Source organism: Mastacembelus armatus, chromosome 15 (assembly GCF_900324485.2).
Source record: "Mastacembelus armatus chromosome 15, fMasArm1.2, whole genome shotgun sequence".
Classification (NCBI taxonomy): domain Eukaryota; kingdom Metazoa; phylum Chordata; class Actinopteri; order Synbranchiformes; family Mastacembelidae; genus Mastacembelus; species Mastacembelus armatus.
In genome coordinates this window covers 11,083,898-11,101,483 of record NC_046647.1, presented here as the reverse complement: position 1 = coordinate 11,101,483, position 17,586 = coordinate 11,083,898, and the positions used below count along the sequence as shown (strand labels likewise).

General features: G+C 37.4%; 1 protein-coding gene across 2 annotated transcripts in view; it reads right to left on the bottom strand.

Annotated features, from left to right (window-relative positions):
• Positions 1-7,898: 7,898 nt before the first annotated feature.
• wdr27 (WD repeat domain 27) overlaps positions 7,899-17,586 on the bottom strand; it is a 33,458-nt gene continuing 23,770 nt past the window's right edge. For both annotated transcript variants that reach the window (XM_026309492.1, XM_026309493.1), the window contains exons 23-24: positions 16,732-16,830; positions 7,899-9,157 (exon numbers count right to left, since the gene is read on the bottom strand). In XM_026309492.1, coding sequence (XP_026165277.1) covers positions 9,044-9,157; positions 16,732-16,830 — 213 coding nt within the window. In that variant the 3' untranslated portion in view covers positions 7,899-9,043. The remainder of the gene's footprint in view (positions 9,158-16,731; positions 16,831-17,586) is intronic.

Here is a 17,586-nt window from a genome sequence, read left to right as displayed (position 1 = left end):
GGCAGAGCACTGAAGGCATGCCTGTATAGAGTGAATGGCATCAGCTGTTGACAATATGCTTCACAATGATTGCCTCATTCACAGTTGTGTGACAAGTAACATCTAATCAGATTCATGCTACATTGTTATGACTTCATCAAACGCCATCATCAGGACAAAATTTCAACTTGTACAAAACTTTGGTTTATGACAAAAATGTGCAAAATTCTCGTCACCCCCCCCCCCAGCTCCAGTTTGGGTTCAGTGCTAAATAGCAAATGTTAACATGTTCATATGCTAAACCATGAAGGTGAATAATCTGAACAATATAGCTGCTAAACAACAACAGGCTAGCTTTGAAACTGTGACGATGGTAATATTTAGCTAAATGCACAGCTGTGTACTTAAGGACAGCCACACAGAGCTGCTGCTGGCCTGGCTGTGCACAGTTATTCAGTGATTCTGACTAAAGAAAGGAAGAAAGATTGAAGCTTTTTTCTTCACAACTTTTCACAATAACAATTTTCTCTGTCAAAATATTATGCTGTTTTCTTTGCCAAACACAGGTCAGTTAAATTTCCCCATCACTGACATCATTTGTTTTGTTTCCCCCCCCCCCCCCCTTCATTCAATTTAAACACTTACATGCTTATTTTCTTTCTGCCAACTTGAGACAAATTGTAGCTTCCTACCAGGCTTGTTCATTTAACCCGATGACACCGTTTATTGTTTATAGCTGATGTATGGAGCCACATCACAGCAACCAGCATTCAAAATCTCTGGGCCACAGAAAGCTATAGAAAACTGTGATAGGTTTTGTGCAGGAATAGATCTTTACTGTGTGAACCATCATCATTAATACTATGCATTTACTGCCTCATGATATTTAGATCGCTGATGTTTTTGGATTGGACTATGCATAAAATGGCATATTCTAAATGTAAACATACTGGCACAGTAAAGCTTCTAGTCTTCTAATCATCCTACACTTTCCACAAACCAGGAGTGATATCATGAGAAGGTGACTATTACTGTTAGCAAGGATTTTACAGTGAGTGCTATAGTATTGAAACAGTGCAAGAATGACTTCATAGGTATTACATGACAATACATACAGTCTACAGAGCCCGGTAGGTAACAAGAAGAACTTGCAAAAATGAGTGCTTGTTTCCAGGATACCACATGTTTTGCTTTTAAAGCATTTAATTCCAGTTTTCACATAAAAATGGCTCACATACCTTGGCTTAGACCAGGCACTACATCAAAGTGAGATAACCAGTGTTTGACTTCTTCTCCTCTCAAAGGTTTATATGTGATGTGAGTGGGATTTGTATATTCAACACAACAGAATATTTCCTGGGTGATTATATGCTGGGAATCATAACGGGAGTTCTACTTTGTTGTCACAAAGAGTACAAGGTCAAAGAAATGGTAGACGTGCCAAACCATTATTTGGGTTTACCCAACATCCTAAATTGAAGGATGAACAGAGGGAATCTTGTTTACTTCCTTTGTTGCCTGAAGGTCCCTGACATAGCAGGCTGTGAGATCCCCATTTAATGCCTGGTTGCTCATGTTTAGCCAGGGTCCAACAGTGCCAGCCTTGGTCAATTCAGTAGAGTAGGACCTATTCCTGGATGTGTATTTAAACTGTTGGACTTGAAGCCAAGAAAAATGTCCCCAAATTGCACAGCAGAAATACAAGATCAATGCTGAACTTCCAATACTGTATAAAATGAATAGAAGCATTAATAAAGGTAGTGTTTCCCTAAATTTACTTTGACTCATACTTACCTACATTTAGGTTAATGGGTGGGAGATTACTGATTTCTTGCAATTTTGCTTCCACCCTCTTTTCTCACAATTGCATTTTCATTTCTGAGATGCAATTATTTGGTAATGACTTCCAGATTCCCGGTTTCCTCAGTGTGCCGATGGGATGTGCAGAGTTATGGTAGAGCGGCAAGATGCAGTATACTGAGCAAATTTACAAGATGGTAAAAACTGGGCTCATTTTTCAGAAAGTAAAATGAATAAGAAATCTAGAGGGAACAATATAACTTGCAACCTAGAAAATAGATTGATGTATATGGACAGTGAAAACAAGGACCATGAACAGTGTTGCAAGATGGTGTTATCCAGGGTAAGAGACGAAAGCGAGTACAAAGTGAAAAGGAGATCTTTCCAGTGTAATGGAGAGAAGGAAGAGCAGGAGGAGGAGGAGAATGAGGAGGAGGAGGAGGAGGAGCTCTGGCCTTGGGTCCCTGGGCACAGAAGGTGCTGCAGCATAGCTGAGGCGCCACTGAACATACTAACTCATCCTGCCTTGTTGTGGCTCACTTATCCAGTATTCCAAAATTACTCAATCTCTTGGATATATTTTATCATTCATCTTTTATTTTACTTCATTTTATTTGTCATCATTTTATCTTCAAAAAGAATTTATCTGGAAACTTGAGCTTAAAAGAACTAAATGACTTCATTGGACTTTTTAGCAGAGTGTATAAACACTACAGAGGTCAGTCTTAGGAAGTCTAAGAAAAAGGGGTACAAAAATTACAGAGGACAGTGAGAACAGCTATCCTAAGTTTGCATATTCTATTATTTTTATCTTTCATATTTCTTTTAAATGATTTATTCTTATAAAATGCACTTTATTTCTATCTGCTTAAATCTTTCTCCTACGATGTTTTCTTTCTTTTATTATGTAAAGAATTCTCAGTTGCTTTTATGTAAAAAAAAACTTGCTATACTAATAAACCTGCCTTACAGCTTATGATTTTATATGGCACAAAATTAATACATTTCTGAAATGACGTGTAAGACTGTTTCTGTAAGGCCAGTAAATCTTATGAAAAGCTCAAAACCAGCAGTTCGCCTACGTTTCACTACTTTCAAATTTCCCCAATCTATCACTGGCACCCAACTTCAAGCCTGTCTTTCCTATGGAAAACATAAATCTTCAAAATACAGTACCTGCTTCCTTAAATCTTCAAAATACAGATAACAATAATAATAAATATATTATTGTTATTATTAGCTAAAGGGCCCATGTTCATCACAGTGAAGGAAAACAAAACTGGAATAAGAAACAGTACTGTATATCAGGCTTTGACCAGACAATGGTTGTTAGTAAGCGCAGTTCACTGACACAACAGGATTTGTTAAAAAATATACTAAATATCGCCATACTTATCTTTTAAAGGCAGAAATAACAATGACCCCAAAGCAGTAATGGCTTATTTATATATGTTTAACAGCTACATAAAATCCCTGGGATAGGACAGTAGTTTTAGTCAAGGGAGAAGAAGAGAATGCATTGCATGTTGATACAAGAGCACATTCATTGAAAACACACTGAGGATAGGTGCAGTCAGCAGGAATGATGTGTTGAAGAATACCAAATGTTCCAGAGGAGAATTTCCTGCTGATTATTGACTCCAGGTTGTGTAGCTGGTATCCAGCTCCTGTCTGTACACCAAAGGTTTTATGGGTTCAAGGTAAATTAGTGTGATGCAGTCATGGCGCTGGAATAATGTTTGTTTACATCTCCACGACAGCCAGTGCTCTGAGTGCTGAAGTCATTTAGGTTGTGAGACAATTTCCTTGCTACTGGAGTTCATTTGAGTGTATGGATACCTGGAGCAATATGAGGTAAAGCAAGGCCCCAACCTGAATTTATTCCTTGAATTTATGCTGATCAGACAGGTAACAGCCATGTTACCTGGCAACCACCCAATCTGAAAAATACGTTTAGGTACAGAGTAACCAATGAAATAAATTCAGTAATAACTAAACTTTCAATCAAGTATTTATGGGGTTCAATAACAGAGGTGCAATTTGGAGCCTGAGCTCCATTGACCGAAATCAATGAAGAAGCCAAGTGCACACAAGGTCCCCCTTTCCCAGTCATCTGCCAGATCCACCGTGTGCTTTGCTCCCTGAGAGTTCCAGCTGTTGTTCATATCAAGTGGTTTTCTATTCACGGCACCTAATATATGTCCTGAATTTTACCTGCTTGTGTCTAGTTTGGTATTTTTTGCTTTTGTTATTGCCTCATCTGTGTTTTCAGATCACATAAAATGAGAAGAGATGATGGGAGGTGAGATAAACTTTATTAATCCGCAAAGGGAAATTCAGGACATGCCTTTTTGTCTTCACCTGCACTAACTTTGACTCATGGTTTTGAGTCCACACAATTTGGATGTATGATGTTCCCATTCATGACATGCTTAAAGGCATGAATGTGCTTATGCTGCGAATTTTCCAACTCAGTGGTGAACATGTACAAGTTCGACAACTACTTGGCACGTGCAGAGGCTTAGCTCGCAGGGTGTGCATAAAGCCTGACAGCCCCGGGGTCAGGCGTTCTAACTTGGGTTGTGCCGTCTTCTGCTACATCAGGAAATTATGAAGAATCTCATCCAAAGTGTAGTGTCAGGAGTGCTCTGAAGACTATTCCTCTGTAAAGGTGAAGTTGATTTGTTGGCCGCTGCAGAGCTTTCTGCATTTGAGCTGTGGGATCAAGTGCCACTGGCGGGGGGTACCTGGTGTATCAAAAGTCAATGTGTTAGGGTGGTTGAGACTTCCCTATGGGGGTTATGCTACTGGAAGAGAGAAAGCACAGAGAAAAACACCTGCTGAGCTAAAGGCCAACATTGGGTGAAATGGAAAAGAGACCTCACAAAACTAATCTAATTAAGAAATTAGGCCTATTGACCAGGGAGCAACAGAGGATCACAAATGCAATGACCCCATCATAATAACAATAACCCAAGTGTAAACAAAAGGGCTCCAACACTGTTGAAGTTTGGACGTGTAAAATCAAAGGAATTTAATAATAACAGCGCCTGATTCTAAAGTACTATCTTTGTGTTGGTGAAAGGTTCATGGGGTGAGATATTAACCTAAGAAAAGTGCAGAGACTATGGTTTATATTCAGATGACAAACTGTCTCATCTCACCATTGCACCTTGGCTTAATGGAGCTGACAAAGTGTACATGTTCACAAACTTTATGAGGACCTTGAATGAGGAAAGGTTGTGCACTTTTGGAAAGTGTTTCTACTTTTAATACCCAAATGAAACCTTGAGATGGAACATTTTATTCCTTTTCATCACACAGCATTTGTTTAGGCTGAGTAATGACTCTGATGGGTATTTGTTGAGGAGTCTAAAGGCAAGTCAAGATTTAATGAAGCCAACTAATCATCTTGCATTACTTTTCTATTTTTAAATATCAAGATTGTTATTCATATAGTTACTATTTGAAGGGATTTCAAGAGCTCGACAGCGTTCCGTACTGTTCCCAGTCTCGTTCAGCGATCTGGCACCTTGTGTTACGCTCCTGTTTTCCCCATTTTTTTCCACTAACTCCACATGGATCTTGCATTGATTTATCGGAGTGTTAAGCACTTCAATGTTAATGTCTTCTACTCTGGATAACACCATCTGCTACTAATCTGTGTTTCCGTCATTGTCTGCACACAGGAGCCCAGAACTGCTCAGGATCGAGTCATGTACGAAGACACTGATTTCCCTGTCTGGCTCTTCCTGTGAGGCTGCTTCTGGATATTTCAAAAATATTCATAAAAATAGAACATATTCACAAAGTAATGTATAAAAATAATAACATGAACATGTGTATGGTGAAGGAAAATGTTCCACATGCAAACAGTGACTTTGTGCATGGTGAGGTGGCCCAGATGCTGCTTGTATTGACTCTGACTTGAACACACTACACAGGATAAAACAAGAAATTGTTGTACATTTTTCTTTTTGCATGACAGGCCATTATTAGGCTGATATCATAAGGTACAAGTTTACACCAGACGGAATTTGAAAGTTCCTATCAGGTAAGTTGCCTGTAAGCTCAATCACTGTTACGTTCTATGTTTCAGCAATAAAACCTAACAAAACAATAATTCATGTCAAAAATGATCGCTTCAAGATCCATTGCTCTGGCTCACAACCATATGATGGATGTTTTTTACATGTGTGCAAATATTCTCCCCCCTTGATTTTGGTCAACAGATGTCATGGTATTTGGGATGATCATTAAATTGCATTTGCCTCATGGTGTATATCTTTGTTAAACTACTCATAAGGGAAAGACAAAGAAACTTTAAGGGAAATGTTGCAGTTCATCATGCTGCGATGCAAAATGAACATCTAGACTGTGAGTTCTGGGCTTTATCTTCCCCAAGTATGTCACTCTGCTCCATTCAGTACTGTCATATATACAATGTCCTTGTACTCTTCAAAGGCAGGCTAAGTTCTCTATGTCAAAATAAATTATAAAGTATTGTGAGAGATCAAACTATGGACCAAATTGCATTATGATGTTAGGGTGTGACTATTCTTCAAACCCTTTTATTTGCAAATAAACACATCATTCTTTACTGGTGAGATCAGCGCAGGGAGAGGACCCAGAATGACCTCACACAGACAAAGAAAGCGCGTTAGTCCGATATATCACTTTGGTCTGTGAACGTGTGGTCACTGAATCTTAATTCATTCAGGAGACGACAGTGACTCTTAAATACCCACGCAAACTCATACACACACACATTCTGCACACATTAAAGTGGAGAAAGAACATGGGAACATAAATTCACTCGAAAGACAATTTATTATGTTTTGTTCCAGTCTCTGGTGCTTGCAGGAACAGTAAAGCTCACCGTGACAGGGCAGACTCAAGGTTGCCAGTACATACCTGTCTTTGTGGCATAAAACGCATGCAAACACGCATACATAAATAATGTGGTGTATGACAAAATAAGAGGTACCACTCCATAAATCCCATGCAAGCCCTGATGTCTTTAATGTATAACATCAGTTTTTGCGATAGAAAACCTGGCAACTCCAAAGTTATATTTCATTTGACCTAAGTGAGGCTGGTGCTGCACAGAGAAGAGTCTTCATAGACAGTGTGCCTTGGTATCAATAAAGCACACAGTCCAAAAGTAAGGCAGACACAGAATGAATTACATGTAGGATGCTGGAAATGGGACAAGATAGATATGAACAGTCTTCTGAAAATTCACCTCCGTCAGAGGGAGTCAAGACAACAGTTATCAGTGGATTCACCATTCTATCATCAACGTCAGTGTTGGATAATGCATCAAGCACAATATCTTTTCCTAATGGACGAGGGATGAGTGGCGCTGAAATTTCATTCCATTCTAGATAGGCAGAGTTTTCCTTGATCCTCTCTAAAGATTCAGTTGTGGGTTATAACATATTGCCAACGATAATGGCAGACTTGTAGGAGGAAAAACACGCATTGAAAGCCTGAATATTGAGTAGTAGCCAGTGAAACACTGCCAGGGATATTAATATCCTATTAACTTCAGACTTATTTTGAAACTAAGATGGAAAAGCATAGCACTGAACTACTGGTTTCCAGTAGTTTGTATTTGTTAGTATACAGAATAAACATGATGTCAAACAAGACAAAAAAACTCGGATTTACTGTATTTAATACTAATATACTATATATATATAGTATGCAATATAATGCTATTTTATAGTATTATATAAATAGCATATTATATAATAGTACTATTAGTATTACTAGATAATACTAATACTAATAGTCAAAATTATTTTATCAGGATAAACCATTTGAGATGTATCATGTCAGGAGAGCATTACTGTAACAAATGCAACTAACCCAATAAAGAAATTAATATGTGCACATAAATTATTCCAATGAGAAGGAGCATGAAATACAAATACTTTTTTATTGATTGAATTGGAGACAAAGGAGCTCATAAAAAGCAGATGTTCAGAGCAGGGAGAAGAAAAAAATCAAAAGCCATAAAGGAAATATTATTTCCAACTATTCTTCTCTGTACCTTTTCTTAAACTGAAACTGAAAACTATTTAAACATACCTTTAAAAATGCATTGTATAAAATATGAAAGTGGCATCTAGTGGTGAGATTGCAGAATGCAACCTTCTGAGTCCTCCCGCCCTCCTATTTCCAGGCGCTAGGGAGGGGACGGTGGCCGTCACCTTTACAACAAAATATTCCCTGTCCTAGAGCCAGTGTTTGGTTTGTCTGTTCTGGGCTATTGTAGAAACATGGCGGCACAACATGGCTGCCTTTATGAAAGGAGACCCACTCCCTATGTAGATTTAAAGGGCTCATTCTAGGATAAAGAAAATGCGATGGTTGGTATTTTACTCGTGATTACACAAAAATGACAAAATATTTATGAGTAATTTCACACTGAGATTACACTGAAATCCACATCTGCTTGTTGACATCAGATTGCAAACCCTCTTTAATTTGCGATTAGATGTATATATGACGTGATTGCATCATCTGCATAAAACACAACAGAGAAATAATGTGAGTGCAGTACTACAACTTGAAAACAGAAGCTGTCCTAAAGAAAGTCCCTTATAGTTTGAGAGTGCTATTTCCTATTCTAATAGTTGAGTGAAGAGAAGAATAAATGTACAGCTCAAAAAATGTGGACGGGTGTGTCCTTATGAACAGTAGTAGCATCTGTGAGTCTGGCAGCCAAAGAGGCTGCACCCAGCTGATGTCATTGCTTTGTGCGTTTATCAGCTAAGTAATGCTCATAACCATTGATATGGATGTACATCTGTTGCACATACAGAGAAAACTAAAATGATTCTTGTCCACCCAAAATGTGCATGAACAAATGGAAATAACTGCTAATAAAATTGTTTTTGTGTATTCAGCTATAATTATCTTTAATTGAGTAAGTGTTACACCATGATAATGTGGTTAAATAAGCCTCATGAAAGTTATTTAATCAAACCACTGATGTCCTTTTGAATCCCAGTCAAAAGTGGTCTAATAATGGCCATACAAAAGTTTAAGTTAAGTTGGTTGAAATGGGCGGTTCCTTTTGACATTTTAAGGCAAAGAAGTAAAAAACACAAAAGAGCACATAAAGCTATGTAAACTTGTATCTATTTTTTTTTATCTTCATCAACAGCAAAAAACAAATCTCTTATCTCCTTCTTCTAGCCAGAGTTTGGAGCTGCTCAGACCTTCATGGTCTTTGCGGCAGCCTGTTGTACAATTACCTAGTCACACTGGGGACATTATTCACAGCAGCACTGGTGTCATGAGACAGATGGGCCCCACTGCTGGACTGAAACAGGCTCAGCTTCCCATCCAGGGTCCCAGTCAGCAGCTAGAAAGGACAGAAAAAAAAACATGACATCATGTTCATCTTTTATTGTTATGGATGAAATTTCTCAGGAATTGTGTCACACATCACTCTGCTTTATACAACTCTCTATTTAGAGGACCAAGTTACATAATAACACACCTGCTTCCTTAAAGAAGATGACTATCACTAAGGTCAAAATGTTTCCCATTGAAATTCTTGATTTTCCATACCAGCTATTTATCACAAGTAACATAAATCTACCTGGCCTGAACTCCGTTATATAACTTTGCTTTGAATGGGGCTCTAGCTCGTACCAGTCATAGTGCGTAAGGTTCCCACATGTTAATAAACTTACACCAACCCCCACCTGGACACCTGTGGGAGCACACCAATGTGCAACCACACACAGCACAATCTAACGTGTGGATGCGTCACGCACGCACACACACACACACAAACACAATCGCGTTTTTTACTATATTTCTTAGTAAGAAACGAGGATTATGTGGGCATTAGCCCAGTTAACCAACAGTAAATACATTCTTCATTTGGTGTTCAAAATCAGAGTCACAATATGTATTCATGTCTGCAGCTGCTCAGTGTAAGGTATAGGCCTATAATATGACGGAAGAATCAGAATTTTAGCCAGTCTTTTCACATATGGTATTATTTTCACTTATTTTTCCCAATGTATGTGATCAGGACATGTAACAAAACATTACAAATGTACTTTATACCACTGCAAGGTAAGGTTTCTTTGTACTACCCTTAATCTCGAGTCTTAAAGAACTACATGCCAACAAATGGATGAAAAAGGAATTACAAACTAAATAGGAATGCATGGTTGATTATCCAGGTCTGCTGTGGAACATCAGTATCATTTATTGTTATTTCAGTGTTTTAGGTGGTTGTAAAGATAAAGTATTTTTTAAAATATATTAACAGCAGGAAAGTAACAGTTTGCCAAGCTGTGATAAAAAACACATTTGATACATCAAATGTCCCAAAACATTTTTCCCATGCACTAAAACTGTTTTATGCAGAAGAAATCCTCTTTTACCAGCAAGCAGCTGCCTCTGCTGGGAAAGCAAGTAACAATAACTGGTTCTAAGTATGACTCAAGCATACAATGACTAAACTGGGCTGGATTTCATTTACTTTTGACAAGTGATCTTTTCAGACTCTCATACTGTTTAACTGCCCAGCACTAACAGCTTTTCTGAAAAGTTGATAACATGAATTATTTTTTTTTTACATTATACATTTTGCAAACTTTAGCCTTTGTTCACTCAGGCTGAAGCAACTTGAGCCGATGAGGGCTGAAGGTTTTGCGTGACCTAAAAGTTAAAAGTCAGAACTTGTTGCAAGCTGATTCACTGTAGACATACAGCATGGAGTCATGCTGGGCTATCACAACAGACTCATTTGACTTTTCTCAACATGCCACTTCAAAGAAGCACAGCTATCAAAGGTTTGAGCTCTGTTTCAAGATTTTCAGATGCCTCATGACATTCACAAGCATATACTTTTCTGTTTCAGTATTTTACATATGGCCTTTAGCAATGTCAGACACACAGGTCATGCATGCGAAACAATGTTGAAAAGGTGGGCTGGCTACATTGTTTATGATCTCTTTGTTCATTTGCATTCATGTTTAGTGTTTTAAATTCTCATTCAAAACTTTTTAGGAACTCTGGTGTTGTAAATCACATTGAGAATTTGCGTGGTGTATCATGCATGTTACATAATCTTAGTTATTGTCAGACATGCTGGCTTAACACCATGAAAAAAAGGACCACAAATCAATAGTTCAAAGTAAGAATAAAAATGATGATTGTGAATGCAGCATGGGTTAGATTTTCACTGGTCTACACTGTCAAATATTGGCATTCGGGATGACAGAAAGTGTCCGTCTGTAGAAACTGGTATGCGCAAAGGTTGAGGCTTTGAAGATACAAAGTGCAATGTGTTTTCCCACCCAAAGGATATCATTCATCAGTTACAGAGCACAGACGTCACATATGACAGCACACCAGGATGTTCTGTACTGTACATGCAAAGAGGTGAAGGAAGATCCATATGATAGATGGGTAAAGGAGCAGACAGTCATCGCTGTCTGCTATGGTTATCTCTGTGACCAGCTTACAGAGTTCATGAACTATCAGTAAAAGAAATGTTTTTCTATTGACAGTGGTACATGACATATACAGTACTGTATATGATCCTTTGGGGATCTGCTTAAACTCCTATTAATCGTAATTCATTGCTATTATTACTTACTACAAATAATATAAAATAGATAACTAGTTCAGAGCTGTATGTTTGCAATAAAAGTTTCAGGAAAATTAAAGTCACATCAAACTGAAGGGATGACATTCTTCATTCATTGTGACTTTCATAAATAAATGAACCTGGCATTAGTATAACCTCAGCACTTGTATATTTATTATTATGTGTGTCAATTGTAATGATCTAAATAATAGAAATAACAATAAATCTATATCTCCCCAGCTTAGACTCCCTATCTGTTCATCCATCTGCCCTCAAGCAAGTCTCTGACAGTCTGCAGAGGTAGATCTCATTTATAAGACCCAGGACAGGTCTGTCTGGGTAAACGTAATGAAACACAGATACAGTCAGACTTAGAGCAGTCCATGTGTTTGCTTCAGAAGTTGAATGTGGAATGTTTCTTAAGCAAAAATGCAGGGAACACCCAAAAATAAAACAAATACATAGTGTTTATAAGGCTGACACAATCACATTATTATTTTATTGTCACAGTGTTAGAAGGCTGACCCTGCCGACATATCATCCATTTTAAAAGTGAATTTCCTCCAATCACCAAAATTATTGCAGAGCAAGATGTTGAAGTTTCTCCCTTTGTGGCTTCAAGTTACAAAAAACTAGTTTCTCTACACCACTTGACCACATAAATATATATTCTGTGTATTTATATGCTTGTTTCAACATAAATCTATGTGTGAATCCTATTTTAAAAGAATAGTTTACATGGTGTCTACGTTTTGGGAAGATAGGTCAGCAGCACCAGGGCCAAATGAGAAAATGTTGTCTACTACATTCTTGATACGAGACTGATATTTTAAAACGCCTCTTGTGACTTAGCTAACCCCAGCTCTTTATTTCCTTACTTCCTGCTCATGGCAGTTCCAGTTATGTTGAACACAGGCCAGCTGACTTCAGACGGGCTGTCTCAGCTCAGTCTGCATCTCACTCTAATGTGACATTCTGGAGCAGACAGTCCACCTCTGTGTTTGCCGTTTGGCGACTACAGTAAGAAGAAAGTATTTTGCTCTCTGGGGTCAGACAAAGAGGAAAAGATATGAAAATAAAATATAAATACATTGGAAATCAGTGTATAAACAACCGGGGAACACAAATATCTTTTCAAATTCCACATGACCACAAATGAACTGATACAGTAAACACATTCAGTGGGACACCAGCTGCATTTTTTTGCTTGCCTGCAAAGATGATATGTGCTGACATATGCAGAGTTGAGTAGCACTGAGCCTGAGAGCCATTCAGATGATTCAGTCTTTGTTCATATCCCTAGTTGGGAACATAGAACATGTTAACTTTTACAGACAGCTGTTTGTGTCAGTCAGCGGTCACAGTCCTGCACTAACTCCAACACGTTAAGTGTAAATGAGGTCCAAAGTGCTTGGGGAAAGAGTTCAGAAAGTTCTCACAAAAGATTATATGTATAAAGTATTTGTTTAAAAATTGACTAGATATGTCAGTGTCTTTGAAACACTCAGGGAGGTCAGCGCGTTCCACAAGGATACTATTAAAAAAAAACAAAAAAACACGCTTGTTAAACAACAGGAACCCTTGAGAAGTATGATAATGTTTAGATGTTTTCAAGCACAACTGGTTTTAATTAGACATTTTCATGGCAGATTACTAAATGTTTTTTTGTTTGGTAGTTTACAGGCTTATTTTTGGTCTTAATTTGACTTTGAAATAATGCCTTTATGATTTGCGTAATCTGAGAGCACATTGATGGACTACTTAAAAATGTATATCATTCAACAGATTCTGTTTTAAACAAACAGTACATAAATAAATAAATAAATGGAACACTCTTCTAGTTAAAGCTGTCAAAATCCTGAGATGAGACAGTAGAGAAAATCTGTGTAACTCAGATAGATCACAGCCCCGTGAAGTCTGTTGCTCTGACCTAGTAACCTGTTTTTCTGAAGTGATTGTTGATTCCCCTCTGGCTACAGTATGTTTCTTTGCCTCTACTTGATCACACAGTTTTTAAATTCCAAAAATCATTGAAGATCCAGTATCAACACTGCCTTGTTTTCAGGCACTGCTCAAATTGAACACAGCTTAGTTTGAGGCCCCCAAATCTAATCTAAAAAAAAAAAAAAGAAAAAAAAGAAAAGAGAAGATCCTTAGAAGTATATGTTGTACCATAAAACACAAAAAATACATAATAATGCATAAAAATGCAAGTTAACCTTTTGGTTAGAGTGTTTTGGTCCAAAACTGAGGCACTTACATAACTTCACAGAGGCACGCCGTGTGAATTCCCACAAGATTTTACAAGACAACAAAGTGAAGGGACAGTAAAAGCTGGGATCTTTCATTACAGACTACAGTACAAAAATAAACCTAAGGGAATGAACCCCGGAGCTTGATCTGACTGCCTGACGGGCTCTTAAGTATTAGAGTGGAAAATGTGAGTGAAAAATGAGCGGAAAATATGCACTGCATTATCTTTCTGCGTCTTGCATCAGAAGTTTCTCACAGCAAAAAAACATACAGAACATCTGGCCTTCAAATGTGGCTAAAAAACAAGGTGAGCACAGGTTGGGGAACCCTTAATCAATTTTTTTTCTGTTTTGATCAGGACAAAGCACAGGCTCAGAATCTACAACAATGTGCCTATTATGGTATTACATGGTCTTGGCCTCAGTCTGGCAAGCCATTTTCCAGTACTTTTGGAACTTCTAATAATTTTTTATGTTCACATCTCTCTTTCGGCCGCCTTCAACAAAAAAAAGAGGCAGGCAATTAATATGTGAGTAAAAAGTCACGTAACTTTCATGGGACATCAATTCTATTTTTAAAAAAGTATTACAAGTTGAAACATATACAATTTCTTTCTGCCATTCTGATTCAATTTGGCATTTTATGATGCCAAATTAATATCTGAAAAAAATAAAATTACCAGGTTCATAATGTATCTGAAGCTACTCACTGTAATAAAAACAATATATCGTACCTAGAATAACAAATTTAATGTGCCTAATAACAGGCATAAATAACTGGCCCCACACACATGCCTATGGTACTGAGCCTCACAAAACACCGGTGATGTAGCCTTCAACAACAACAACATAAGAACATCACAAAAACATACTTTTTATTTTATTCTTTTCTGTCTGTATTTATAATTTTGCTTTTTGTATATAATTGCGATACTTTAGTCATTATAGTTGCTCTAATGGAAACATTTCTTATTGGAGTTTAATAGTAAGTCAATGACTTACATTAAATTTTTACACTGGTTTGAATTAACAAATTCTCTTTTTGAAATCCAGAATTTCAGTATGGTAACATGGTTATGGTTACAGCTCTTTATTTAGCTGCAGACCCTCTGGAGCCATCGGTTTTTTCCTACATTTATGAACTTTGTGACTTCAGTCTGGTCTAACTGCAGGTTTCTGTAGTGTGAGATGGCCAGTGCCGCAGATCTGAGAACAGAAATTAGTAATGGCCAATACAAAGTGACCTCATTTGAACTACACAACATTATACTGAAGATAAAAGAAATTTCAGTGTAGAGAAAATATTTAGATTATGATTTGAACATTTTCAGAGAAAAACAGCTAGATTTCCATGTGGAAATATTTAGTCAAGGTATTATTGTAATTTTACCATGGTATGCAGTTACATTTGGGTCTTGTTAAGTAAATCTTCGGTTTGATGAGATTAAAGCAATATTCTAATCTATTTGGATGACACCTGTTGTGGAAAATAAGATTTCAGTTTTCAGTGACGGTTCTTCAGTTTTTGGTTTTGTGCTTTGATGGCATGCCCTGTCAAACACAAAAGAAATACTGCTGCAGAAATACTGGTGGGGAGTCAGCATGTCCTAACTGATGAAGTGTTTCTTCAAACTCTGCATTTTACTGTAATTCATCCAGTGAATGGCCATGGATCAAACTCCATTTTTAAACTTTGGAACTGTGCAGCCAATCACAACCTGAAACAACCCTGCAGACATGTCACACAAGTGGAGCTACACAGTGCACAAAGAAGTCACTAGACCCCACAGAGGAATGTCATGGAAGAGCAGTAGTCATTATCTGATTTGACAGCTGGCCACCACTGTTTAAAACCACAGAGTGATTTGGGTGATATTAAAATTTTAATGAAAATGATTTTAGTCAAGGAATTGAACCATTTTAAAGATATTTGCTGTTTCAGAATTTTTTGTGGATGCAAATGGTATTTTTGTTTGGCTTTATATAAACTGGAATTCTATGTTGTTCATGGTTTTGTATGAGAATAATCTGTTTTGTTAGCAATTACAGTACACTGTGCAGTATGTACTGTATTAACAAAAACACTCACACGATGAAATAAACATACACTGCATACATTTACATACAAGTATACACACGTGAAATGGTGGAAAAGGGTGACGCAAGTAGCATCAATACAACATGGCAGAATTCCCACCTGCTTAGTATTAATTATGGTTCAACTGTTATATTGAATGGCTACATTATGATGTTTCAGTAAACCCTGCTATTCCACCTGAGGATATAATTCCTTCCTACATGCACTTGTCATGCAAAGCAAGTACAGGTAGTACAAATCTGTGTAATCATTTGACTCTAGGTCATATTTGTGAAAGTTATGCATATACACATTTCAAACCATGCAGTTATTTTTTAAATCACATCATATGAAGGTGTCTCACAGACAATATGCTGCTGGTTAATTTCCAAAGTTTTTCCAAATTCTACTGAAGCACCTTTTTTATTAAAACTTCTAAAATAAGATTTATGAGCTGAATAATTGGACTGAAGATGACATGACCTGTGAGTGACACTACCTTTAGCTGCCTCTTATCTTTGCATTTAAACTCCTTCCTTTTATATCTCTTTGAGGTACTTGAGATAAGAACAATAAGTGACATTAGAACACAACTCATAGTGTTTTTTTACTAACAAGGGAGGTTCCCCTGCTTCTTTTTTCAGTCAGTTTGTTATTTTGGGATGCCAAAAAAATGTCCAAATTGCCAAATTAAGTCATTTATCTTTGTGTAACTGCAGATATTAAACTACTAATGTGCACACATAATCCGGGGTGGAGCTGAAGGTAAGTATGCATGTTCTCTAGGGTGTTTATGTAACATAGATCTGGAAATGAAAAACAATTTCTGGTTTTACTTTGGCTTTATGACATCTGATGTCTGTGAAATTGAAAGTAAGACATTTACCAAATGTGTACAAACAATACATACATATTGCACTGAACGCATGGTGAGGGCATAACAAGAGAAAGGAAAGAACAGAACTCCAAGGCAAACGTCAAAGGAGGGTTCGTACCTCTGGTGTGGCTGGGTTGAAAGTCACACTGAGCACCGTGTCTGAGTGTTTCTGAAGTTTGTGAAGGTAGCTGCTGCTACGAATGTCGTACACATAGGCCTGAAATGAAACAGACTACATGAACAAAAGCAGGCATGCACTGAAACACTGCAGTACAGGTGTAGGACATAATGACCCAGTTTAAATGTGTTTAGCTGACTTACCTAGCTCATCATAAAGTATGTGGATATTGCATACAACTCACATCTGTGTCCAAACTTCACAAAAAGAGCATATTAGATGTAGTGCAATGGAAAGATGCAGATTTGGTTTTAGTGATCATTTCAACTTTGAAGGAAAACATTGTGTTTATCCTTTGGCATTCATTCCAACTTTAAACTACAGCACGCAAACACACACACACAAAGGCACTCTTCATACACATGCAGTCAGTGTGTGTACAGCTCTGTCCATACGGTCATTTGTTGGCTGGGGCCAGTAATAATCAGTCTAAACATCTTTACACTTTCCATCATAGTTTAGTATGAATATTATCACACTGATTGTAGTTTCCTTGATGATTACCAGGACTTTGTGACTTTATTCAGAGATTGGCTAGGCATTGAAGCTTGGAGCATGTTGATACCAATAATGAGACATATAAATCATGCAATATCTGGGCCAGAATCAGTTATCTCAACAGCTGGATCAAACCTAAATGAATCTGGAGTCTTGACTCTGGAGTTGAATTCAACAGTCTATTTAAAAGTGATCGGGAGCTGGATATCACACCAATATTTTTTGAGTAATATATGAATTATGCATGTATTATCAAAAGTTACAGACTAATACTTTGAGCGATTGTTCATTTTCTTT